Raw genomic sequence first — 26390 nt, forward strand, 5'->3', positions numbered from 1 at the left:
AGGACTGAAGAGGGTATGGCCATGGCCACAGCTCCAAAGCGAGCCTGGCCCCCTTGGCCCCCTCTCCTGTTCCTGCTCCTTCTGCCCGGAGGGAGCTGTGGCGGGTGCCCTGCTGTCTGTGACTGCGCTTCACAGCCCCGGGCAGTGTTTTGTGCCCATCGGCGACTGGAAGCTGTGCCTGGAGGACTCCCACTGGACACTGAGCTCCTGGACCTGAGTGGGAATCGCCTGTGGGGGCTTCAGCGTGGCATGCTCTCCCGCCTGGGCCTGCTCCGGGAGCTGGACCTCAGCTACAACCAGCTGTCCAGCCTGGAACCCGGAGCCTTCCATGGCCTCCAAAGCCTACTCACCCTGAGGCTGCAGGGCAATCGGCTACGAATCATGGGGCCTGGGAGCTTCTCAGGCCTACCGGCCCTCAGGCTGCTGGACCTCCGCCTCAACCAGATCGTCCTATTCCTTGACGGAGCCTTTGGGGAGCTGGGCAGCCTCCAACAGCTGGAGGTGGGGGACAACCACCTGGTGTTTGTGGCTCCCGGCGCCTTTGCAGGGCTGGCCAAGCTGAGCACCCTCACACTGGAGCGCTGTAACCTCAGCACGGTGCCCGGCCCCGCCCTGGCCCGCCTCCCGACACTGGTGGCCCTCAGGCTTCGAGAACTGGACATCGGGAGGCTGCCAGCCGGGGCACTCCGGGGCCTGGGGCAGCTCAAGGAGCTGGAGATCCACCACTGGCCATCTCTAGAGGCCTTGGAGCCTGGGAGCCTGGCAGGGCTCAATCTTAGCAGCCTGGCTATCACCCGCTGCAATCTGAGCTCCGTGCCCTTCCAAGCAATCCATCACCTGAGCTTCCTCAGGGTCCTGGATCTATCTCAGAACCCCATCTCAGCCATCCCAGCCCGAAGGCTCAGTCCTCTGGTGCGGCTCCAGGAGCTCCGCATGTCCGGCGCATGCCTCACCTCCATCGCCGCCCATGCCTTCCATGGCCTGACCGCCTTCCACCTCCTGGATGTGGCAGATAACGCTCTTCAGACCCTAGAGGAGACAGCCTTCCCTGCTCCAGACAAACTGGTCACCCTGAGGCTGTCCGGCAACCCCCTGACCTGTGACTGTCGCCTCCTCTGGCTACTACGGCTCCGCCGCCGCCTGGACTTTGGCGCGTCGCCCCCAGCCTGTGCGGGCCCCCGGCACGTGCAAGGGAAGAGCCTGAGGGAGTTTTCAGACATCCTACCTCCAGGGCACTTCACCTGCCAACCAGCCCTGATCCGAAAGTCTGGGCCACGATGGGTCATCGCAGAGGAGGGGGGGCATGCTGTTTTCTCGTGCTCCGGAGACGGAGACCCAGCCCCGACTGTCTCCTGGATGAGGCCGCAGGGGGCTTGGCTGGGAAGGGCTGGGAGAGTGAGAGTCCTAGAGGATGGGACGCTGGAGATCCGCTCAGTGCAGCTACAGGACAGGGGAGCCTACATCTGCGTGGTCAGCAACGTTGCTGGGAATGACTCCCTGAGGACCTGGCTAGAAGTAATCCAAGTGGAACCGCCAAACGGCACCCTCTCTGACCCCAATATCACTATGCCAGCTATCCCAGGGCCCTTCTTCCTAGACAGCAGGGGGGTCGCTATGGTGCTGGCAGTGGGCTTCCTTCCTTTCCTCACCTCTGTGACCCTCTGCTTTGGCCTCATTGCCCTCTGGAGCAAGGGCAAAGGCCGGGTCAAACATCACATGACCTTTGACTTTGTGGCCCCTCGGCCCTCTGGGGATAAGAACTCTGGGGGTAACCGGGTCACTGCCAAGCTCTTCTGACCTTTCCTTCCATGGTGGAATTCCAGCCAAGATACCAGAAGGGAAGAAAACCAAGGCTCCTTGGACCAGAAGCTAGTCCCACACTCGCCTGCCTCGTGCCAGCAGCTAAGGATGGTCTGCCTCCCCCTGCTTTTGCAGTTTGAGGGTCCCAGGGAGCAGAAGATACAGATCCATAGTCAGCCTGGCCCTCCCCAACCACCCTTCCCCCAACAAAGCAGGAAACATCCCCAAGGCTCCAGTCTACCTGCTCGCACTTATGCCCTTTAACAATCACTACCAGCTGCCAACCACAGCTATAAGATTATTGCAGAGGTGGGGCTGGGAAGTGCCGCTTGCTTCTCAGTGTTTCTGCTCCTCAACCAGGCAGTCTCCCTCTTTTTTTCTGCTCTGTCCCCTCCCCAGGCACAAGGAACTAGGGCCAAGGACCTCAGGGTAGGAAGATGTGAATGTGCGATGGCAGTGTGTGTGGGGGGAGGTCACACTACACATTGGCGCTATGTCTGCATGAGCCTCCAATACCTGTCCCATCTGTCACATCATTAAACTTGCTGCCAAATGGCCATGACAGTTGCAGCCTAAATGAAGTGTGATATCGGGAGTTTTATTTCACTCTTTTTTCCCCTTCATTGTTAGCAAATATCTCCCTTCCTACCCTTTCTTCCTGCCCACTGAGCATGTATCCCAATGGGCTTGCCTGATATACAGGCTTGACACAGAAGGAGGCCCAGAGATGTTTTAGAGAGACTCCCCATCTATTTCAGTTTCAGCCCTTTCCCTGTCCTCTGCATCTGTGCAGCTGGAGAAGGAGAGGTCCTCCACCTTCCAAGAGATCTGCTGCAGAAATACCAGCCTAGGACACCCAGCTCCTTCACTTCTTTCTCATTCTTATTTGGATCTCCTAATCATGATCTCCCAATCACAGATCCTTAGTGCCCTGGAGGAAAAGTATAAAGGGAACTCCTAGAAAATGCCTAACGAAAGCAAGGATCTGCAGTTGTGCTAGGAGAGAGTCCCAGAACCCAGCAGGACCAGGCTTGGAGAAAACAGGCAGGAAGGGGCACCACACACTGTAGTGAAAAGCAGAGGAAAGAGGCAGCATTAGGTTCTGGCTGCCTAGTTAATTTCCACTACCTTTCTGCAGGTGCCCCTTGTTTTCCTGTTTAGTGCAGCCCCAGTGGGAAGCTGTCTCTGGATAGAGGTCACTGCTGAACAGAGACCCCAGGTACAGAGGAGGGGTGGGAGGAGATGATGACTGCCTCTGAGTGTGCTTCAAAGAGAAAGCAAGGCAGAACCGGAGAAAAGAAGAGATTGGAGAGGCAGCAGCACCAGCATCATCAGAAGGGGAGGAGTGAAGGGAGAGGAGGGGCAGGGAGGAGGGACTGAGAAGTGGGGAGTCATGTGGCCCTAGGGAGCCTCTCTCTGCAGCAGCATCTGCTCAGTGTCCTTAGCTCCCCTCTGCCCTCAAGAGCCCCCAACCACCCCACAATATGCAAGCATCATGAGCCTCCTAGCAATTCCTGCTGCTCGCGTCCTTGCTTCGAGGAGACTCCACTAATTAGAAGATTCCCAGCTCAAACTGTCCCTGACCAGAGATGGGAGCAGGTGCCCTCCAGGAGGCAGCCTGACTTGACCAGCACGCAAGCTCTTCAGTGGGGCCCAATGAGGATATGAGAGTGGACCAGAGGTAAGAACCCAGCAGGCTGGGGAGTGAGGCTGGAAAACCCAACAATCTTGAGAAAACGGTATCCCTGAGCTTCCAACCTCATCCCCCCAAACCCCAACCCAATTCTCTTACATCCTGGCAACTGCCCTTCTCCAGTTTGTAAGGCACCGGAAAGGTTTCCCTGGCACAGCCCTTTCCCCTCCGAAATCTTCCATGCACAGGTTACTAGGTTGGGACTTGGGGGTCTAGTACTAGAGGTTCTCACTCTAGTTGCCCACTCTGCAATGCAGAAGAGGGCGGAAGCAGCATTGCTGTGCAGACAAACCTCTGGAAAGCCCCCAGAGGCAGTGGGGAACAGATGACATGCCCTAGAGCAGACAATGCAGCTCCCCAGGTCCCACAGTCTCTCCAGCAGACTCTTGCCCCAAAGCAAGAGAATGTGAGTCACCCATGTAATTTCAGATGGTCTCGTATTACGTTGAAAAAGCAAAGAACCCAGAGATACCATAACACTTTGACACTATATTTTATTGAACCCAAGGCACCCAAACTATTATCATTTCAGCATGTTATCAATATGAAAATTAGTAATGAAATAGTTTACATTATTGTTTTCATATTACATGTTTGAAATTCAGTGTCTATTTTAGACTTATAACACATCTCAATTCAATCACTAAATTTTCCCAGAAAGATGCGAGCTGTTCACAGGTTTCATAAAAGTCATTGTTGAAAAAGGGGGTTCACACATCCACGTTGTTCCAAATATATTAAAAGTTTTCCAATCACTAAATCAAGTATCAGTTTTTATATTTAAATGTAGCCCTCAAGAAGCACATTCAGCCTGGGGAAAATGCCCGTGGAACTACCGCCCACTAACACCCCTTGTTTTCCCTACACAGTTTTTCCTAAAGCCCTTTGATGTGGCAAGGTCACTGTGATAAGCACTTCCACAGCTTGTCCAATCACCAGCAAGCCAGTTCCTTATCTTACCTACCTGGGGAGGCTGCCCTCAGCCCAGGTGTGACTGTACAGGCTGTGTGTGTGTGTGTGTGTGTGTGTGTGTGTGTGTGTGTGAGTGAAGTAGCATGTAAATGCAACCAGGGACACGTGCTAGTGCTGTGCGTATATGTGCGGGAATGTTACTAAGGACCACATAGTGGGGGCAACCCAATAGAGGCTCTCCGCAGGGTCAAACAGATTGAGGAACTTGCTCAAGGACACACACTAGTTAGTGAGGCAGCTGTTTTTGAACTCAGGGTTGTCAGGACTCAAAACCCAAATGCTTCCCACCAAGTATGCTGCTTTAGTCATTGCCTGCTCCTTTGACCCCTCCCCAGGGCCTCTCCATGGAAGGGTCTGACCTGGCTCCTCTTCTACCCCACCACTCAGAACAGGTCCATTAGGGGGACACAGCCAGCTGTTGGTCCTCCCCTGCCTTCAGGAACTAAGGCGCCTGACTCAAGAAGCCGGGGGTTGTTTGGTTGATTGTTACCTCTTCTTCTCAGTTCCCTCTCCAAATGTCCTCGCTGCCTCTGCTCCAGGAACTGGCAGAAAGGGGCAGAAATTCCATGGATCAAATGGTCTGAACTGAAATCCTGGATGCCAGCAACAGAGCCTCTCCCAATTTGGAGTCTTCAGATTTCCTCCTTTTCTGGGTTCTAATGTCAAAAACCTCTTAGGTTATAGAGAGGCTGCTCGGTAATTTCTAGTATGGTAGAACAACCAGAAGGCCCCCCCACCCCTGCTTGACAGAACCTTCCTGAGATTACCCCATCCTCCCACTCTCCTCTCTTCCATTTCAGACATGGTCTCACCTAAGCTGAGAGAAACTTGGGCCCCAAAATACTCGGGCAGCATTTGGGCACTCCCCATTTTGGTCCCTGACAGATTCCAATTTCTCCATTTCCTATGCTATGCTGGATCCCTGATTCAAGGATGAAAGCCCTGCAAGGCAATGATCCACAGCTTTTTTGGAGTCACAGGTCCCTCTGAGAATGCCTGGAGTGAGCGATGAACAAAAATGCTTATAGATTGTCTTCAGTCACCCTGAAACCATCACAGCCTCCATGGAAGGCAGGTGAAGAAGCTCTGCCATCAGAAGCAGGGGCGGGGAAGGCTGAGGACAGCCTGCCTGTACTCTCTGGGGTCCATCATAGGCAAGGAGAAAAGGCTGGGAAGGACTATGGCACAGAGTGGATGTTAGCACAAGTCAGGGCAGCTTCTCCCCTCCTTTGTTCCCCTCCTCCCACCAGCTTCCATCTCTCAGTGGGAGACAGGAGAGTTCGGGTGGAGAGGGAATTTCCCCCAAAGAAGAGAGTGTGGTGGTGATTCAGGATGGAGAGCATTTGATATCAGGGACTCCTGAGTTCTCTTCCTCCAAATTGCTCTGTAAGGAGAATTAAGTAGGAAGACATAGAGCTGAGTGGTGGAGACCAGAGAAGTAGAGGACACCTGCCACAATCCATCCATCTGCTCTAAAGATTAAGAGCAGCACAGCATAATTGGGGATACTTAGGCCCACCCTCTGGGTTGCTGGTTTCGGATGCAGAGCCTTGAGTCATGGGGGAGGATGGGGTAACTCCTACAACAGACAAAGGGAGAAATGAATGCTGTTTTCTAAAAACCCAGACGGCTGAATATTGTATACCTGGATTGTTTGCCTGTTGTCCAAGAAGGGAACTCTGTAAGCAGGAAAGGCTCTGGAACCAGGCTACTGCCTTTGAGAACCTCTCACTGCCCAGCCTTCTAGCTAAAGTCCACTTTCCTGCTTAGCTTATTGAATGGAAACACCTGCTCACTGAATGGTCTGGAAAACCCAGACCTTACGTTAACTGGTATCACCTACTCCTGAACCGTTCAAGGGAATACCCTTCAAGGGAAGAGGACAGACTCTTCAAAACTGAAGATAAGGGGGCCCCTGGGTGGCTCAGAGGGTTAAAGCCTCTGCCTTCGGCTCAGGTCATGATCCCAAGGTCCTAGGATCAAGCCCCACATTGGGCTCTCTCCTTGGCAGGGAGCCTGCTTCCTCCTCTCTCTCTGTCTGCCTCTCTGCCTACCTGTGATCTCTCCTGTTGAAAAAATAAATAAAATCTTCAAAAAAAAAAAAAAACTGAAGATAAGGACACAGAAATTGCAATTCATTCAATCCCAGCCTCATAACCCAATCTTTCAATCCTGACTCACGCTCTTGGAGGGGTGCATGAGATGACAAATCCCAAATAGGATTTGAGAGTTTGGAATCCTTTCACCTAAAACTGTCCCTTCTACTGCCAGCCTCTCTGTTCAGCCAATTAAAAGTTAATTAGAAGCCAACACTCCTTCAAAAAATTTCTGCGAAAAGGGATTATACCTGGTTTTCTGCTGTTCTGATTAAGAAATTCCTCCTGTGGTTAATTTGTAATCCTCGTTTTTGGACTTCCACTTCATATCCTTTTTGCCTACCACCTCCTATTGGCACTAGAAGATAATGGGTCCATAAAGCAGGCCTGTACTTTTTATAGCAACAATGGTTATTCTTGCTTAGGTCTGAACTACTAGTTTACCTTTTTAAAAGTAAACGTGGCTACTGCAATTAAGGCAGTCAAATACTGAGGAATAATCTTAACAAGAAATATGTAAAGTCTATATGACAAATACTTTAAAATGCTGCTGACGGAACACCAATGGCTTAGACGGGTATGTAGGAAGATTCTGTATGACAAATACAATTCTCCCTTGGGTAAACTAACAGTATGTTGTTCCAATCAAAATAAAATTAACAGTACAATCACAAAGTACCTTGGGGTATATTCTCACAATATATTACACAGTAATGAGAATGAATGGACTAAAACTATACACAACAATATAGCTGAATCTCACAAAAATAATGCCGAACAAAAAAATCTAGACACAAATAAGTACATACTGTTTGATTCTCTTTATACAAAAAACAAAAAGAGGCAAAACTAGTTTATGCTATTAGAAATCAAAAGAGCCTTTTACCCTTGAGGGGAGTAGTGACTGAGAAGGAACACAAGGGTGGCTTTGAGTGGTAATGTTCTGTTTCTTGATCTGGTGTTGGTTACACAAATGTGTTACATTTTTGAAAATTCATCAAGATGTATTCTTTTCAGGGTGCCTGGGTGGCTCAGCTGTCAAGAGCCTGCCTTCGGCTCAGGTCATGATCCCAGCGTCCTGGGATCAAGCCCCATATTGGGCTCCTCCTTCTCCAGCTCCCCCATGCTGGTGTTCCCTCTCGCTATCTCTCTCTGCCATAAATAAAATCTTTTAAAAAATGTATTCTTTTCATCTGTGCACTTTTCTATATGTATATTATACATCAATTTTTAAAATTTTGATGAGAAAATACATAATGTACATTAATTTTAAAAAACCAGTATGGTACTAGAATTGAAAAGAGATCAGTGGAACACAAAAAATCCAGAAACAGACTTGAATACATATGGCAGTTTGGGTCTTATAAAGGTAGAATTTAAAAAAAAAAAAAAAAAGGGAAGAAATACGGGTTCATTCAATAAGTAGAGATGAATAAAACAAAACTAAGTTGGATATCTATCTCACACTTTCACACCAAAATAAATTCCAGAAGAATATTTACATACAAAAAAAGACATGATTAAAGTATTTTTTAAAAACACTGGAGAATTTCTTAATAATCTTGGTAGAAGGCTTTTCTAAATATTATAGGAAACCCAGAAGTTATTTAAAAATAGTGATAAATTCAAATACATAAAAATAAAAATATTTGCCTAGCAAAAATACCACCATAAGCAAAGGAAAAAGACATAGGACAAACTGAGAAAAGGGAAAACTATTTTTAACTTATATATGAACAAAGAGCAAATAAGACCTAATAACCAATATAAATATGAAAAAAGTGTATGAACAATTTACCAAAAAAAATACAACTGCCACTTAAGTGTACTAAAAGATGCTCAACCTGACTTAAAAGAAATGAAAATTAGGGGCGCCTGGGTAGCTCAGTCAGTTGAGTGTCCTACTTTTGATTTCAGCTTAGGTCATGATCTCAGGGTCCCAAGATGGAGCCCCACTGGGGCTCTACACTCAGGGAGGTGTCTGCTTGAGATCTTCTCTCTCCCCCTCCGTCCCTTCCCCCTTTGCTATCTCTCACACTCTCTCTAAAATAAATCTTCAAAGAAAACAAGAAATGGAAATTAAGATTACAATAAGATACCATTTACACTATGAGATTGTCGAAAATCAGAAAGCATAAGTATGTTACCAAACGGGTCCTTTTCATACACTGTTGATGGGAGAGAGAATTTAAAGCTTCAGTGGAAGGCAATTTGGCAATACATACTTTCTTTACCAAATTTTTTTCAAATTTCATTGCTGATGGAATGAAAATGAGAAAGGTCTTTGGGAATTTGCAAAATTATATCTATCCAAATGAAAAACAATGCACACACTTCTTTGACCTAGTAGTCTGCTGTCCTAAGGATTTATTATACAGATAAACATCAGCCAGATGAAATATACTTGGGTATCAATAGAATGTGAAAGGACTGGTTAAATATATCTTAATACATCCCTCAGTCTTACTGGAAACTTACTATGAAGCGGGTACATATGCTGTGCTGGTAAGCTATCTAGGCTTTATAATGGCAAGAACAGTATGGATAATAAATTATCGACTGAGAAAAAAAATTTATATATATATATATATATATATACATATATGAATGATATGTGCATGTTTACTATAGAATATATTGTGGGGGTGCCTGGGTGGCTCAGTGGGTTAAAGCCTCTGCCTTCCACTCACAGGGTCCTGGGGTCGAGCCCCGCATTGGGCTCCCTGCTTGGGAGCCTGCTTCCCACTCTCTCTCTCTGCCTGCCTCTCTGCCTACTTGTGATCTGTCAAATAAATAAATAAAATCTTAAAAAAAAAAAAAAAGAATATCTTGTGAAAAAAATTACGAGAATGTAGTAAAACTGGTTGCCTCCTGAGGGAAGAGAGACCTTATTCACCGTAATAACCTTTAAAGTCTATGAATTTTGTAGAATGTGTATGTATTACTTATTCAAAATGTACATTTTAAAAATTAATACAAAGCGATAACCTGAGGCCCAAAGGCATCGCTCTAGTTGACCGAAGATACCATCTGGCGTTCCTTCAACACGCACAGAGTGTTCATTGTGAGCCAGAGCGACAGAAGATAGTGCCAAAGACCTCCACTTTACGAGGAGCGCCCAGCCCCGCGTCCCCGGGTGAGCCCGGGGGAGTGCGGGGTCCGGCTCGCGAGGCTCCCAGCCCGCCCGACGGCGGTAGCAGGGCCCAACCGTCCTTAACGGTCCACGGTCCGGGACGGCGGCTGGAATGCCCTCTCCCCAGGGAAACCGCTGCCTGGGAAAGCCCACCCCCTTTGCCGCGCTACACAGAACGGGGCCCCCAGCTGTGCCTTTGCTCCGGTCGCCAACCCGCTCCCCTCGATCCCTAGGTAAGGGCGAGCCCCTGACGCCCGCACTACCCGTAGCTCCCTTACCACGGGGCGCTCCAACTCGTGTCCCTCTCCATCTCCCCAGCTGCCGTGGGCGTCTTCATCGTCTGTTCACTCCGAACACCTCCTTCCCCTCAACCTCTCCATCTCTGCCGAGCCTGTTTTATGTTTTCAAAAAAAAAAAAAAAAAAATTGTTTTCCATGCCTCCTGAGTCTCTGCCACAGTATTAGGACCAATCAAGGCAAAAGATCACAGAGGAAAAGTGGCGGAGCATCGCCATCGCCTGTCAGGAGGCTGCTCTCCCCACGGTAACTGCGGTGTCGGTGGCACTAGCTTTGTACAAAGGCACTAATTTTTTGCGAACGGTGACAAGCATGAGTGATTCCACGCCCTCGCACCTTGGTCCCAGACTCTGGAGCGTTTATTTTCCCCCAGATTGGAAGACGCTGAAGCTTCCTCGGTAATTGGACTAGAGGTGGGCGGGGAGGACTCCGCGAAGCCTCTAATTGGCTGTTTAATTCTCAGCAGGTGCAGTCTCAATTAACAACGCCTGATTTCCCTGGCTCCTATTGGGTGACGTGGTGGCCGGCTTTGAATCCCATCCGGGTAATTGGGTATCAGCACGCAGCAGCCCCGTCGCTCAGGGGCAGCCCGCGGAAGTATTGGTTGTGGCGAGGCAGGCGATTGGTCGGACTGCCTGCCGGGCGTTGATTGGTGCAGGCGGGCTGCGGGGGCGGGGAAGAGGCGGCTGAAGCAAGGCAGGCGGGGCTCGACTTGCGGTGCGAGAGGGAGGAGGTGACGGCCGCTGGGGCGAGGTGCGAGGCGGAGCGCGCGACGGCTGACTGGAGGAGCGGTAAAGGCTGGGACCGGACGCGGAAATTTAGGGGGTGCAAGAGGCCGGGCCGGGAGTGACAAGCAGGCGGGACTATGGGGCTGAGAGGAGGGAGGCGTCCGGAGGGTATGGGGCAGCCGAACCCGGAGGACATGCTGTGGTCCCACAACGGACCCGGGTCCGGAGTGTTTGCCCCAAGCTTCTTTGGACTCCTCGAGAGATCTTTTTTGAGACTGAGAGCCGCCATCAGTTTTCCTTTTATTTTCTCCAGCTTTTTCTTTAATTATTCTAATAGGATGACTACAGTCAGTCGTCTGAATAGTAAATTGGAGTTTTTGTTTTCCCAGTTTCCCTCCTTGAGGTTTTGTCTAAAGATTCCCCGTCAAAGCTACGTTTTTACTCTATTCTCAGTCTGAACGGGTTGACTTTCTTCACTGATTGGTTAAAAATAAATGTAGCAAGGATGAGAAAATTTAACAAACTGCTTCAGTTCAACAGGCCTGTCACTATGTTTTAGCTACTTTGTAGGTTCTGGTTATTTGGAGATAAGGGAGTGAGAGATTCTTGCCCCATGGAGCTTACAATGATTTGACTCCTAACAATGTTTTTGAAATAACATAAAAGTAAGCCTTATTTATGCATATCAAATAGCAACTGTTTCATATAAATATCAAGAAATTTCAAAATTGGTTTTTACTGAAAACCATTATCTGCTTCTCTCACCTTGAAATGATCCACGTGTCTCCTCTTTACTCAGTTTCCCCTAGAATGATGGTCTTAAATACCAACCTCCTTTTCACATTCAATTTGGAGTAATAAAATTAAATACAAGTTGGCATTCAGTACTATACAGTTATATCCCTGTTGCTATAATATTTCCCACTTATTTTAAAAGAGAAACCATATGCATATTATAGTAAAATCATACTTGATTAATCAAGTAGATATGCATTCTTTGAGACCTAAGGTAGCTCAACAAACTTCATTTGTAATATGTGAAAAGGAGTTAAGTGAAATTTAGTTTTCAATTCAAATAGAATATTTGAATAGTTAATAAATTTATCCTCGTCATGGACATTCACCTTCCCACATTTCTTCCACCACCAAATCATTAATATTGTGTCTCAGACGCCATCTACTGCATGTTCAAATGAGAAACCTGATAGCCGGCTCTTTGGCTCGCCCTTGAACCTTTCCATGAATCAATTGTTAGATCTTGTGTGTATTCTACCTACTAAAACTCTCCTCTCCATCTCCATCATTGGCACCTGAACTATCCTCTGAATTTGTCTTCCTACCCCACACTTGCTACCTTCCATTCTTCTCAGTACAGACCCAGCCGTTAGTAAAGAATTACAAGCAATGCTATGTGTTATGAAGGGATGTTTGGAGTACTATGGAAGCCCATAGTGATGAAACCCAACCGAGCATGAGAAGTTGGGATTGGGGTAGGGGGCATTGGCCACAGAGCAGGAGGAATAGCAGATATTTTTTTGCCTTGATCCTTACAGTTTCTGAATTGGGTTGAAAATTCTTTTAGTTTTTTTTTTTCTCCTTAAAGAGATGCCTTTGTGACTGGTCTTCAAACCACACTGCATACCGCATTGTATGGAAATGATTAATTAGCTGTGTAACCTTAGGGAAATCCCTATATTTCCCTGTGCTTCAGTTTCCCCAGTTGGAACATTATTAGTGGAATCAGATCATTTCTTTGGTCCTCCCAATTCTAAAATTCTATGGTTTCTTAGGCATGAATTGTGGCCAGAAATGTGGTGTTAAAAGGCAGACAGCATTAGAGCATGGATTCAGTTACCACTCTTGTTCACAGACCTAGATTTGTTTCCCAAAACCTTTAACACCTACAGACTCTTTCTTGCCTGTCAAGATAAGACCTTCCTTGCCAGTTAGGAAGCCCCATGAGGGCAGCTACCAAGTCTGTCTGGTCTGCTGTATCCTCTAGGGCCAATCACATAATGGATACTAAATATTTATTGGTTTGGGTGCAGAAAATTTATTTTTATTTTAACGAGTTTTCAACTTTGCCATCTAAAAAATCTTTTAAGTTCTAGCTCCCCCCAGCTGTTGCTTTTTTCGTTGTTTTTTTTTTTTTTTTTTTTTTTAGATTTTATTTATTTGACAAATAAAGCAAGTGCACAAGCAGAGGGAACAGCAGAGAGGGAAAAGCAGCCCCCTGCCTCCGCTGAGCAGGGAGCCCCAATGTGGGGCTAAACCCCAGGACCCTGGGATCAAGACCTGAGTGGAAGGCAGACACCTAACCAACTGAGCCACCCAGGTGTCCCCAGCTGTTACTTTAACCAAGAATTTATAATGTCTTTGCATTGTCTGTAGCTAGTTGTTTTGGTGTTTTATCTTTCCTCCTAGATTGTATTTCAGGGTGAGAATTCTTATTCCTCCTTTTGTCCCCAGCATATTCAGCCCATAACAAAGAGCACAATAATAGTGAAGATGAGCTTTGGACTTTAGAGACCATATAAAATAATATATGAAGTAACCACTAGATAAAAGAAGTGAACTCTCTTCTGAATACCCAGAATAAAAAATAAGAAAAAAGTGGTTTGAGGTTCAAAAATTCAAGACTTTAAGCAAAAGTCTTTATGGGACAGAGCTTATTTCCTTTCCTTTGGTATATGCAAACATGATACCACCCAAACTTTCACAGAGATCAGTGAGAGGTTTTATTTACAGCCTAGAAAAAAGAGAAACTTTTTTTTTAATCCAGTTAGGAAAGGAACCTCATAACTCAAACGCACATTAAACTCAAGCCTTTTCTTCCTACCTACTAAAAAAGAAAAAAAAAGCAGCCACATTTCTCCATGTCTATATTAAATCTCCAAAAGTGATATACATATTGGATCTTCTTACTAAATAACGAATTGTCTGAAATAACAAGAAACTTGAAAAGAGTCCCTCACCCAGGTAATAAAAGGTTTTTCTCTTTTGGGCCTGAGTGGGCAAGACAGTGAATGAAATTTGTTTAAAACTATCATCTAAAAACATAAGTTTTAAAAATATAGGCAAACTTCTGGTGGTTCTCTAAAGAACTTTATTCATTTCTGCTGGTCAGTAAAGCTCTAGAGGCCAGATGCAAAATTTAGTCCTCTGTCTGAATATAGTTAAGAAATCCACCTGCAGTCTTAACATGATTTTTATCTGCTTCTTGGAATGAGATTTTTTTTTTACTAAGATTTTATTTATTAGGGAGCGTGGGGGGCGGGGGCCGGGAAGGAGCAGAAGGAGAGGGAGACTCAGGGCTCAATCCCAGTACCTCTCTGAGATCATGACCTGAGCTGAAGGCAGACACTTAGCCAGCTGAGCCTCCCAAGTGTCCCTGGAATGAGTTATCTGTGCTAGGTCTCCTCTTTTCCTTCATCACTCTTCCTGAAAGGCTTTTAGGGAAAGCACTCTTTTTTTTCTTTCCTCCTCAGGAAAAGCATTTAGAATCAAAGTTTTATTCCTGAGTAGGTCCTATATTAATGAGTATGTTTTTAGCCTTCCTAGAACCAGTTTTTTTTTTTTTAAGGTTAAAAAAATGTTTTTCTTGGATATCAAATCATCTGGGTAAATTTTTGTACCTGGAGGCAAATCATAGCATAAATTATATTTCCTCATTCATTTTAAAGCAAATTTCATTAAAAGTCACACTGTTTTATTCTACTAGATTGTACTATCTGAAAGTAGACACTGTCTTTATTTTTTTTTACCAGCTACAGTGTTTTCCACTAGTGTTAATTAATTTTGAATTTCCTAAATAAAGACACCAAGTACTGTTCTGCTCAGTTTATGTAAAAGAAAGGAGGGAGGGTCTCCTAAAGTCACTTTGTAAGGTTTTTAATATCCAGATAATAACCCAGACTCTGGGTAAGAGGTAACCTCTCTAAGAAGGTATATTCCTCTATAAAATTGGGGTTAACATTTCCTACCTTACAGGATTACATGAAGATCAACTAAAATAATGGAGGTAAAGTGCCTGGTAGCAGAGTAGCTACTCAGTACATTTATCTTTTTATCCTTAATGTCACAATAACACCTAGCACCTAGAAGTGCTGAATAGATGTGGTTGACCTAGCCTGCTTGAAGCCACTCTCCAGGACACAGGCATAACAGATACACGGTTGCATACAGTGTGAGCAGGTGCTTTCATGGAAGTCTCATTCATAGGGCAGCAGGAGCTAAGGAGAAACTCACCCTATGTCAGCCAGGGGAAATCACACTGGCCTCAGCAGAAGTGTAGCAGTAGAGCTGAGATGTGAGGAAGGAGTAGGATTTTGCCAGGGAGACCAGCTGGGCTAAAGAGCATGACCAGGAAGACAGAAGGGACACAGGAGAGCACGTCCTGTTCCCCTGATAGCAGTGGGATTCAGGTATAAGGCTGTGAAAGCAGTAGGCAAGCAGATTATAAAGACCCTTTCATGCCATTAATGATTTTTCATATAGGCAACAGAGTTGCTCAAGAAGTTTATTCATTCAACAAATGTTTATTGACTGGCTACTGTGTGCACTGAGGAACAAAACAAAAATTCCTGCCCTGTGGAGTTTATATTCCATTGGGGATAAAACCAAAATGAAGACCTCATGGGTTAATATAATGATTTGGGCTTATAATCACAGTGAGATTGAAAACCACTGGGAGGTTTGGAGTGGCTGAGTAATGTTATTTGACTTCAGCTGTTGAGAATAAACTGAATGGACAATGGCAAATGCTGGGATATAATTGATTGCAATAATCTAGACAAGAGATAATGATGGTTTAGGGCAGATGGTCATCTTAGGAATGGAAAGATAAAAAGTCGTCAAATTCTGGATAATTTGAAGGTAGAATGAATAGGATTTGCTGACAGACTAAAGGTGCTATTTGAGGGAGAGGATGAGTAAGATTTTTACCTGAGGAACTAAAAAAATGGACTTGCCATTTACTGAGTCAGCTAAGACTACAGGCAGGGGGTGAGATCAGGAGCTCAGTGTGGTACCTGTTAAGTTTGAGGGGCCTATTAGATCTCCAACAGAGTGGTCTCCTAGGCAGTTGGGTATACAAACCTGATGTTCAGGAGAATGACCCTAAATGAATGGATGAATTTGGGAGCTATTAGCATACAGATGGGATTTAAAGCCAAGCTATGAATCAAACTGTGAGATCACTAAGGAAGTGAGGTAGAACCCACAAGAGGGCAAAGGACAGAGGCCTGGGGCCAGTGTGGTGTTAAGGGGTTACCATGCAGGAGAAGGAAACTGACTGTTGGGTCAGTCAGAAAGGGGGAAGGAAAACCAGAAGAGTGCTGCTATGGAAGCCAAGTGAAGAAAGGGTCTCAGAGCAGGGGGAGTCCCCAGTTGTGCCAGATATGGGGATGAGGGCAGGTAGAGTGAAGACAGAGAATTGACCATTGGACTTAGCCATGTGAAGTCACTGGTGACCTTGGAAAGAACAGTGGGAGTAGATTCAAGAAGAGAAATTGAGCACTGAAGTATTGGCACTTGTGAATTTTCCTATAAAAGGGAGGAAAGAAATGAGAAGTATCTGGAGGAGTAAGTGGAATCAAGAAAGGTTTTCTTTAAGAAACAAGAAACTGTGGCGTGTTTGCTGATGGAAAGAGGAAGATCCAGGAGAGAGGAAAACATTAAGAATGCATGAGAAGGAAGGAGAGCAATACTTTTATGAGAGCCTTCAGTGCCAGGAGAAGAGACAGTTCATCCATGGCCACAGGAGGTAGGTATTTGGGCATAGATAGTGGTAGGTGTTAAGTGTGGTAGAGCTCAGTTAATATCTTCTCTGAATGCTGTGCTTTCTCGGTCGCCTGGGAGGTAAGACATCAGTTGAGAGTGAAGATGGAGGAGGTGCTAGAGGCTTGAGAAGAGACAGTGTGAGTTGTCTGGGAGGGTGTGAGAGGTTATGGAATAAGGAAATACAGTGATGATGTTAGGGTTAGCTTGGCAGAGGGGCACCTGGGTAGCTCAGTTGTTTAAGTGTCTGCCTTTGGATCAAAGAAATTTATTGTATGATCTCACTGATGTGAGGAATTTGAGAAACAAGACAGAGGGTCATAGGGGAAGAGGAAAAAATGAAACAAGATGAAACCAGAGAGGGAGACAAACCACAAGAGATTCTTAATCTCCAGAAACAAACTGAGGATTGCTGGAGGGGAGGGCGGTAGAAGGGATAGGGTGGCTTGGGGGATGGACACTGGGGAGGGTATGTGCTATGGTGAGTGCTGTGAACTGTGTAACACTGATGATTCACAGACCTGTACCTGTGAAACAAATAATACATTATATGTTAATTTAAAAAAAAAAGGTGTCTGCCTTTAGCTCAGCTCAGGATCCCAAGGCCAGGCATCTGGCTCCCTGCTCAGAGGGAAGTTTGTTTTAACCCTCTCCCTCTGCCCCTCTGCCTGCTTGTGCTCGCTCCCTCTCTTGCTCTCAAATAAAGAAAATCTTAAAAATTAGCTTGGCAGGGACACCTGGATGGCTCAGTTGGTTGGGTGTCTGCCTATGGCTCAGGTCATGATCCTGGGGTCCTGGGATCAGGCTCCCGACTCAGCGGGGAGCCTACTTCTCCCTCTGCCTGTTGCTCTCCCTGCTTGTGCTCACTTGCTCTTTCTCTCTCTGACAAATAAATAAAATCTTAAAAAAAAAAATTAGCTTGGCAGCAAAATGAAGATACAGTGACAAAGAACAGCAAGGCCAGTGGTCTGAATGAGATTTGATGAGCTTCTGAATCAGTCAGGGGCAGTGTTGTTAGAGTCTTTAGCATATAGGTAGTAGTTGAAGGTAAAGGTGTGGATGAAATCTCCCCAAGACAGCAGAGTAATAGTAGCAGTGGATAGAGGCCACAGAGAAATAGGCCCAAAACTACAAAGGCACTTCCAGGGAAAAAGGAGGAGAAACCCAGATACAGAAGGTGCAGAGGTAAGATTAGATAGGGCTTATACATGCCAGCTAGTTTGACTGTCTGGGAAGTTGTAGTTTTGGTGAAGGAGCAGGGCAGACCTCCTTTCAGTGTTAGCCAAGGAATAAATAGAAATCAGGAGTAGAGGTAAGGAAGTAGAAGGAGCAGAGCCTAAAACTAGGGCTGAAGGGGCACCTAGGTGGCTCTGTTGGTTAAGCTTTGGCTCAGGTCATGATCCCGGAGTCCCAGAGTCGAGCCCCTTGTAAGGCTCCCCACTCAGCAGGGAATCTGTTTCTCCCTCTGCCCTTCCCCCTGCTCATGCATTCACTCTCTCTTTCTCTCTGTCAAATAAATAAATAAAATATTTAAAAATAAATAAATAAAACTAGGCCCGGAAAGCCATTCTTGCAGAGACAACAGCTTCTGGAAAGGCCTAGAGGCATGGAAGGGCACAGATAAGCAATTTTAAGTAGTCTGATGTGAAATCTAAAGGTATATTTTTGTACTGTTTTATTCATTTAACAATTTTTTTGTTCTTCCATCTTATAAAATTGTGACCAGTGTAGGGTTTTCCTTGGGAGGGTATGGGAAATGAAGTTTGCCTCTTTATGTATGTCCCTTAGCAACTTAGAAAAAATACCTGAGACCTTTTACATGAAATAGATTTGGTCGGGGGGTGGGGGGAGATTTTGAGACTGCTTAGGCTCTTAATACGGAAAGGTTGATAGTCATATTCTTTTTAATAATACTGTAATATGTTTCTGTGCCTCTCTGCCAGTCATAAAGATACAGGATGATGAAAGCTTCTTCTTTTCCCTCATTTACTTATTTCAGGATGTAAGTCTGAATACAGCAGAAAATGTCCACTGAACGAACATCTTGGACAAGTTTGTCCACTATTCAGAAAATAGCACTGGGCCTCGGGATCCCAGCCAGTGCAACGGTTGCCTATATCCTATACCGCAGATACAGGGAAAGCAGAGGTACGTGAGCCCCACAGCTGTGCATATGGCAATGTTCAGAACGTGCTCTGGCCTTGTTAAATCGAAATGAAAATTCTCCTTGCTGGACTGGGTATGTCTGTTGGGATGTAATTGGCTTTCTGTGAGGGGTCTTTGAAACTATTTTGTTTCTTCTTTTCTATGTCCTTAATGTGCAGCTAGTCTATGAAATGATAAACTCATTTTATAATTCTCTTGATTTGTTCCGTTCAATAGCAGCACCTCAATGGGTTCTTTTTCATCTTTTTTTTTTAAAGCATCTATACTCTTTATCTTTTTTATATGCTGCTTGTATTTAGTTGTTAGAAAGCTAACCATGGGATCCAGTTTACCCATAGGCTGGACCTAGAGAAAGGATTTAGGTACAAATGGAAGTTCTGAGCCCAGTGAACTCCTTGGGCAACTTTTAAACCTTTATTCTTTTTTTTTTTTAAATATTTTATTTATTTATTTGACAGAGTCAGAGTGAGAGGGGAAACACAAGCAGGGTGAGTGGGAGCAGGAGAAGCAGGCTTCTTGCTGAGCAGGGAGCCTGATGTGGGGCTCAATCCCAGGATCCCGGGATCATGACCTGAGCCGAAGGCAGACGCTTAATGACTGAGCTACCCAAGTGCCCCAACCTTCATTCTTCTCCAGGAGTCGTCTCCTGGGAGATCCAGTTTGAACAAAAGCCAGCACCCCTTCCTTGCAGATCCAAATCTGAAGTAGTATCCCAGAGACAATGTTCTGGTCTTCTGGACCCTCTCATGCCTACTCAGATGCTACTTCTTGTCATTATGGTTGAGATTCTGGGTCTATCTCGTGGATAGTTCTCTTTGACAGCTAGATTTAGGGGAGGGCTGGGGTACCTTGGATGCTATCTAAGTCTGATCTGATGAACCATGATCTGTGCAGAAGAGCGGTTGACGTTTGTTGGGGAGGACGACATTGAGATAGAGATGCGAGTTCCCCAGGAGGCAGTGAAGCTCATCATTGGCCGGCAAGGAGCCAATATTAAACAGGTAAGTGGCAAGCGGGCAGTTGGCTTCCCCAGGGATTGATTCTGCTTAATCTTGCTTCCCTCCTCTGCCCCCATCCCATACTATGTATGTCTTCAAAAGGAAAAAATACAGGAACTTTTATCTAACTATGCTCTTTTCTTTCTAGAGAGGCATACTTCTCCCTAGAGAATAAATGACTCAGCTTGAAATGGGGACTTTTGATTGCATGATTCTCAACTTGGTGTAGCTTGAACCATTCCTTTCTACTATGGAATTAATGAGCTCTCATTAATTATTAGTAAATGTTGAGTTGCTATTTAATTCTTCTGTTGTTCATTTGGAATGTCAAAAAAAAAATATTTGATTGTCTGATCCAAAAAAAATTAGGGGGAAAAAGGGTTCTAAACACAAAGAGAAACTTTTGAATCAACTGCTAGTTGAGGTTAGTTTTGTCACTAATCTCCTTTTATAACTACAGGTAATTGAGGACTGTTTATAGCATCCTAATTTAGCTGATTACTATCCAGTTCTATCTACCTCCATGGTTAGGTTGAGAGTGTACCTCGCTGACCTGAATGGGAGCTATTTAGAGCGTACTGCCATATATCCTTTTCTCTGCAGCTGCGGAAACAGACAGGTGCTCGGATTGATGTGGACACAGAGGATGTAGGCGATGAACGGGTGCTGCTTATCAGTGGGTTTCCTGTTCAGGTGTGCAAGGCCAAAGCCGCCATCCATCAGATCCTGACAGAGAATACCCCCGTGTCTGAGCAGCTCTCAGTTCCCCAGAGATCCGTGGGCAGGATCATAGGTACCACTGGACAGCTTCCTCTGTTGTTCCCTTTTTTTTTTCACCTTTGCCTTCTTTCACACCTTCCCAAGGGTTTTTCCTGGCCTATCTCCCTTCACCTTGCTGAGGGGGTGGGGAAACAGGGATATTCAGACCAGAGCTTTACTTTTTTTTTTATAGAACCAGTGGTAAAGCAAACCCATTACCTCAAGAAGTTTTATGATCTGAACCTTACAAGTAGGTTCCAAAAGGGTTCAGGTAAATGTGTTTACCTCATAATAGATATTTAAAGGAAAGCGAATCCTGCTCATGTTATCCCAGATCTTTCAAGATAGTGCTCTTCTAGAGAGCATCTGTTATGCCTTCCCCAAGAGCATTCCTTACGCTGCTATTAGAGGTAGAGAAATGTCCATCATTGGCCCAGTGTTTCACAGTGTGGGATAGCTTCTGAAGTGCAGGTGTAAAGTATGCTGAATGTTCAAAAAATGGAAATGACATGAACTTATACTAATCAAGAGTTTAAGCAGAAAGAGAAGACTGTGCCTAGTCCCCTTCTCACAGTAAGGATTGCAGTAGCTTCTGCTTTCTGTTCAATATCTCACATTCTGTTCACTTGGGACATGAGAACTGACTCTTCTCTCCCAGTATATACAAAATAGTGATTTCTCTAATAGTTAAGTTTGGCCAGGAGGAAAGGACAGGTTTTTACATTTTTTCAATGCAGGGAGAGGTGGGGAGACTATTCGTTCAATCTGTAAGGCCTCTGGAGCCAAAATTACCTGTGACAAAGAATCAGAGGGAACATTGCTACTATCAAGGCTTATAAAAATCTCAGGAACGCAGAAGGAAGTGGCAGCAGCTAAGGCAAGTAGCTAATAGATTTGAATTGTGTCTAAGAATGAGAACCCTTTATTCTGTCCTGGGTGAAAATATCTGGCCACAGAGGTCTCATCTCTTACCACAGCATTTGATACTGGAGAAAGTTTCAGAAGATGAAGAACTTCGGAAGAGAATTGCTCATTCTGCAGAAACCAGAGTCCCACGCAAGCAGCCAATCAGTGTGAGAAGAGAGGAAGTGGCAGAGTCTGGTGGAGCTGGTGAGCCAGCTTTGTGGAAAAACGCTGGTACTGGCACAGTGCCAGAGCCAGCAACCCTACCAGGAGCTCCTCCCCGAAAAGGAGGCGGTGACGCGGCTGTTGTAGGGCCAGAAAGTGCTTGGGAGAAACCTAATGGTGACAGCTTTCAGAAATCTGGAGCCCAGACCAGTCCAGAGATGTCCATGTTTGAAAGTATGTAACAAAGTGGGAACCCATTTGCCATATGGAAGGTAGAAATACTGGCTTAGATAACCCAAAATAGGAAGCAGTAAAAACAATTTGTTTTCTGGATTGCATTTAGAAGTCTTTTCACAGATGTCCCTTTATGTGGTAATATTTTACTTGGGGTTAGTACTAAACATAAATAGTAATTTTCTGAACACAGACCAGTTAGTGATGGAGGATGATACAGAAATATGCTAGTTCACAGGGCCCCTGACTGGCTCAGTCAGTAGAGCATGTGACTCTTGATCTCAGGGTTGTAGGTTTGAGCCCCATATTAGGTATAAAGATTACTTAAAAATAAAATCTTAAAATATGCTAGTTCACAGGAAACTAGTACTACTGAATGTATCAAATAATTGAATTTACATGATATTCTTTCACAGATTTATTAAATAAGTAAAATACTCAGCCTGGTGTTTTTTTTGTTTTTGTTTTGTTTTTGGCCTACCTCATTACTGTTTTTAAAAATCATCACCATTAAAAAAAATCATCACCATTAAGAAGAATGAAAAGACAGCGTTCTCTTCTGTGCATAGGTTGTGGGATGGGGGCAGGGAAGACCAGGGCCCTTAAGAGGTTCTCAGACTTGTCCAGGGTCACATAATGAGTCAGTGATAGAATGAGATCTGGAACAAGCCCACGTCTTTCACTGGTCTATGCTGCAGCTAGCGTATGGAGGATTTACCTTTGTTGTAATTGGTGTCTGATTTGAATATATGGCAGATGACTAGGAATGTAAACTCAATGTATTACTCAGTTATATAGAAAGGTACACAAATCAACTTAGGATGTGTCTTCAGGATGTTCTTGTGTGATTCATCCAGTTTTCCCTCCAGCCATTTTTTAAATGGTCATAGCCATTTGGTGTTTGTACCTTCACCTCTGAGACAGTCTCCCCATTTCAAACAGAGGTGATTCTGGTCACCAGTTTAGATGGTGAGGATTCTATAGCTTAACTTGTTTATCCCTGTGTTTAGTCCCCAGTCCTGACTTCAGTTTCCATGCTGATGAGTTCCTGGAAGTCTATGTCTCTGCCTCTGAACATCCCAACCACTTCTGGATCCAAATCATCGGCTCCCGCAGCCTGCAGCTGGATAAGCTTGTCAGTGAGATGACCCAGCACTATGAGAATAGTCTAGTGAGTGCCATAGGGACAGGGCTGGGTTTGATTTTAAAAAGGGGGGGGGGGCTCTTTTTTCATTGTAGTGTGTTCTCTTCTTTTCCTGGGAAGCAACTACTTGTTCTTCCTTTTGGTACTTCCCGCTTATCTGTTTTTTAGCCTGCCCATCCTAACTCTTCCCCATCCTGATACTAACTCCCGTGTGCAGTCTGAAGACTTGACTGTGCATGTGGGAGACATTGTAGCAGCACCTTTACCTACAAATGGTTCCTGGTATCGAGCTCGAGTCCTTGGCACCTTGGAGAATGGGAACCTGGACCTTTACTTTGTTGACTTTGGAGATAATGGAGATTGCCCACTGAAGGACCTCCGGGCACTCAGGTCAGTATGGAGGCCATGGTGGAGTCCCAGTTGTTAACTCTGCCTTGGCCATAGCTGGTGGTGTGCTCTTGGCACTCATGTAGGGGGATTGGGAAGAGAACTTGTTTACAGAGAGCAGATGATTATCTTCTCCAGCTGGGTTAATTGGTGATCTCTAGAAACAAGGACTGTAAGAGACCCTTCTGGCACTGGGATTCTAATTTCAGTTTCTTTCACTTTAGGAGTGACTTCCTGAGCCTCCCATTTCAAGCAATAGAGTGTAGTCTGGCACGGATTGCCCCCTCAGGTAAATTGGTCACATGGCCTATTGACCTTGCCTCCACATAGAAAAACTTTTGTACAGCACATGGAAGGAATTCTCACATTCCCAAGCTTTATGAGTTCTGGGGGCTCAGATGTCTTTCCTCCCCAGCAGTAGAATGCAGCAAGCAGGCAGACATAGGTGCCTTGTGGAGTAGAAGGGGGGTGGTTCCAATTTCCCTCCAGGGTGTAATCTCACCCCATCAGCAGGGATCCCTTCTTAGGTTCTCCCTGCAATCTTTTACCAGGTGAACAGTGGGAAGAGGAAGCTTTGGATGAGTTTGACAGACTAACTCACTGTGCTGACTGGAAGCCCCTGGTGGCCAAGATCTCCAGCTATGTCCAGACTGGGATCTCAACTTGGCCCAAGATTTACTTATATGATACTAGCAATGGGAAGGTACGACTGGGGTCCACTCATTGCTCACTATCTCTTCAGTATATTTATAGTCTCGTTCACTTTTTCTTTCCTAGAAACCCTTATCTGATACTACTCCTACCTCATAAGATCCTGCTTACTGTCCCACTAAAGGAATGTCTTTGAAGTATCAATCCTATCTTTTCTGTCCTAGTTCCTCAGATATTCCTATCCCTAGAGAGAGAACATCATTCCCTTTTCATTTTTCTTCTCAGAAACTCGATATTGGGTTAGAATTAGTTCGTAAAGGATATGCAGTTGAGCTTCCAGAAGATGTGGAAGAAAGCAGAGCTGTCCCAGACATGTTGCACGACGTGGTGAGTGAGCCATTGTGGCTACGTGTAGGACGCTGCTTCAGGGCAGATCTGGTGCCTAGAGAGATGGGAGGGCTTCTAGTCTTGCGTGCATTCCATGGAGGTCTTTCCTAAGGAGTAGCTCCACAGGTTGCTCAAAGGAAGCACTGTGTCCCTCTTGGCAGCCAAACCCAACTGCCTTAACCAGATCCTGTGGGCATAAAGCTGGGGTGGCCTCTCCTTTCCCACCAGCCAACACTACATTCTTCCTTTCTCTCTTCTTCATCCCTACAGACCACAGAAACAGATGTGTCTCTCGGCAGCATGCTCACTGAGACCAAGAAGAGCCCTGGAGAGATTGCAAATACCCTGTCCTGCCTCAGCTTATCAGGTACAGGCTGCATTTCCTCCCTAGAGCATCTTTCGAAGTTACTGTTTTTCAGTGGGTCTCTCCAAACCGGGGGTGATGTGAAAGCTGGGCTCTTAACCAAAAGCATCCTGAGCACCAAGTAGCCCATTTTCCCCTGAGTCTCAGTGGCCGTGCCTAACTTCTCTCCATTCCTGCTATGCAGAAGCTGCCTCCATGTCTGGTGACGATAACCTGGACGATGACTACTTACTGTGAAGTTGGCTTCAGCCACCTCAGCTGCCTGCTTTGCCGCGTGAGTACAGCTCTCCTCTGTCTGAAGCCACCAGAGAGTAACAAGGGTGACAGCAGGGGCCTTGCCTTCTGCTCTCTTCCCTAGCCTGTCTGAACACTGCTCTGCAGCTGAGTTCCTGCAGCTTCACTCTCAGGTTGAGCCCTTTTAAGCTTTTTGTGTCTCTGTGTGTCTTGTCTTTGGCAGGATTTGGCACAGGATTTGGTACCTGGAAAGAGGAGCCTATGATAAAGAGATCTGTGCAGTCCTTCCTCTGTTACATACACGATCTGGCTTGCTGCGGACTGAATGCCTTCTCTCCTTCTGTCAGACGACCAGAAAGAGTGCGGGGTAGAGGGAGACAAGTACACGTCCCCACTTCACCTACCTGACCCTGTATTCTTCCGGAGTTTGCTTCCAGGCTGCTCAACATCTGGCTCACTGTTTTCTGCCAGGCATTGATCTATGCTTCTGCAAGGCTGTGTCCTTTTTGGGGGCTGGGAAGCAGCCAGGGTTTGGTCACTGGAAGTGATGATTCTGCAGACTTCTGACTCACCTCATCAGGTGACTGTTAAAGGTTTTTGAGTGGTGAACTCAAAGACTGCAGTTGAGTCAGGAGGCAGTTTCAGAAATCAGCAGAATTATTTAAAAAGCCTCAGGAAAGGGGAAGAGAACACTGCCTCCCAGCCTTAACTGCTGATATGTTATTGGAGATAGGTTTTTTGAAACAGTTGCTCCAGCTATTTCCCTGTAAACTTTGGTAGACAAGAAGAGAGCAGCCCAAGAAATGTTCTGAAGTGCTAGTGTAGTATCTGTGTGTATACACACATTCATAGAGTGAAAGAGAACTTACATAGCTGTTTGAATCATTTGGGGGATTCTTTGCTGAATAAAGTTCTCACAAAATTATCTAAAACTAAATGTTGGTTGAATCAGGTGGAAGCAGGCCTGTGGGTACCTTCTGAACCTAAACCTGGTAGAATTTGTCACATGCCTCACAGGGATGGCCCATCTTTGAAACAAGTGCCCTTCCCATGCACAGATCCTGTCCTTTCCCTAAAGTTAGTTCAGAATTAACCATTCACTAAGAACCAGAGCAATTTAGGCTCAGATTATATAAATAAGAACCACAAGGGTGTCTGGTTGGTGCAGTCGGTAAAGCATCTGACTCTTGATTTCAGCTCAGGTCATGATCCCAGGGTCTTGAGATCAAGCCCCGCCTTAACCTTCTTCCTCAGCTTGGATTCTGCTTGAGATTCTCTCCCTCTGCCCCTCCCCCTACCACACTACACTGCTCCCCCTGCCCCACTCACATGTATGTGTACTCTCTCAAGTAAAATCTTAAAAAAAAAAAAAAAAAAAGACCCTACCCAAACTAGATATTTGGAAGAAGAGGCCTAGGTTCTGGTGGATCTCCACCATGTGAACTTACTGTAAGACCTTTGGGAGCCATGTCCTTGTGTCTCCCTCCATTGTAGGCGGTAGT

The 26390-nt window shown here is 45.5% G+C and overlaps 2 protein-coding genes across 3 annotated transcripts; both read left to right on the forward strand.

The window, feature by feature from the left end:
- Positions 1-2368, forward strand: LINGO4 (leucine rich repeat and Ig domain containing 4). Its single transcript, XM_080802135.1, has one exon. The coding sequence runs from the start codon at positions 16-18 to the stop codon at positions 1795-1797; it is 1782 nt and encodes a 593-aa protein (XP_080658261.1). The 5' UTR covers positions 1-15; the 3' UTR covers positions 1798-2368.
- An 8295-nt stretch (positions 2369-10663) lies between these two features.
- On the forward strand, positions 10664-25817 carry TDRKH (tudor and KH domain containing). Of its 2 annotated transcripts, none has more exons than XM_080802708.1 (14): positions 10664-10781; positions 18496-18644; positions 19557-19663; positions 20264-20453; positions 21157-21296; positions 21397-21721; positions 22732-22892; positions 23083-23255; positions 23477-23541; positions 23804-23955; positions 24189-24290; positions 24561-24657; positions 24839-24928; positions 25112-25817. In XM_080802708.1, exons 2-13 carry the CDS (start codon positions 18521-18523, stop codon positions 24889-24891), a joined length of 1689 nt encoding a protein of 562 aa, XP_080658834.1. In that variant the 5' UTR covers positions 10664-10781; positions 18496-18520; the 3' UTR covers positions 24892-24928; positions 25112-25817. The 2 variants fall into 2 exon arrangements, with proteins under 2 accessions (XP_080658834.1, XP_080658835.1); XM_080802709.1 differs by having other exon boundaries at positions 10689-10781; positions 21397-21529; positions 25112-25816.
- The last annotated feature ends 573 nt before the right edge of the window (positions 25818-26390 follow it).

The sequence above is a fragment of the Martes martes genome, assembly GCF_963455335.1.
Source record: "Martes martes genome assembly, chromosome: 4".
Classification (NCBI taxonomy): domain Eukaryota; kingdom Metazoa; phylum Chordata; class Mammalia; order Carnivora; family Mustelidae; genus Martes; species Martes martes.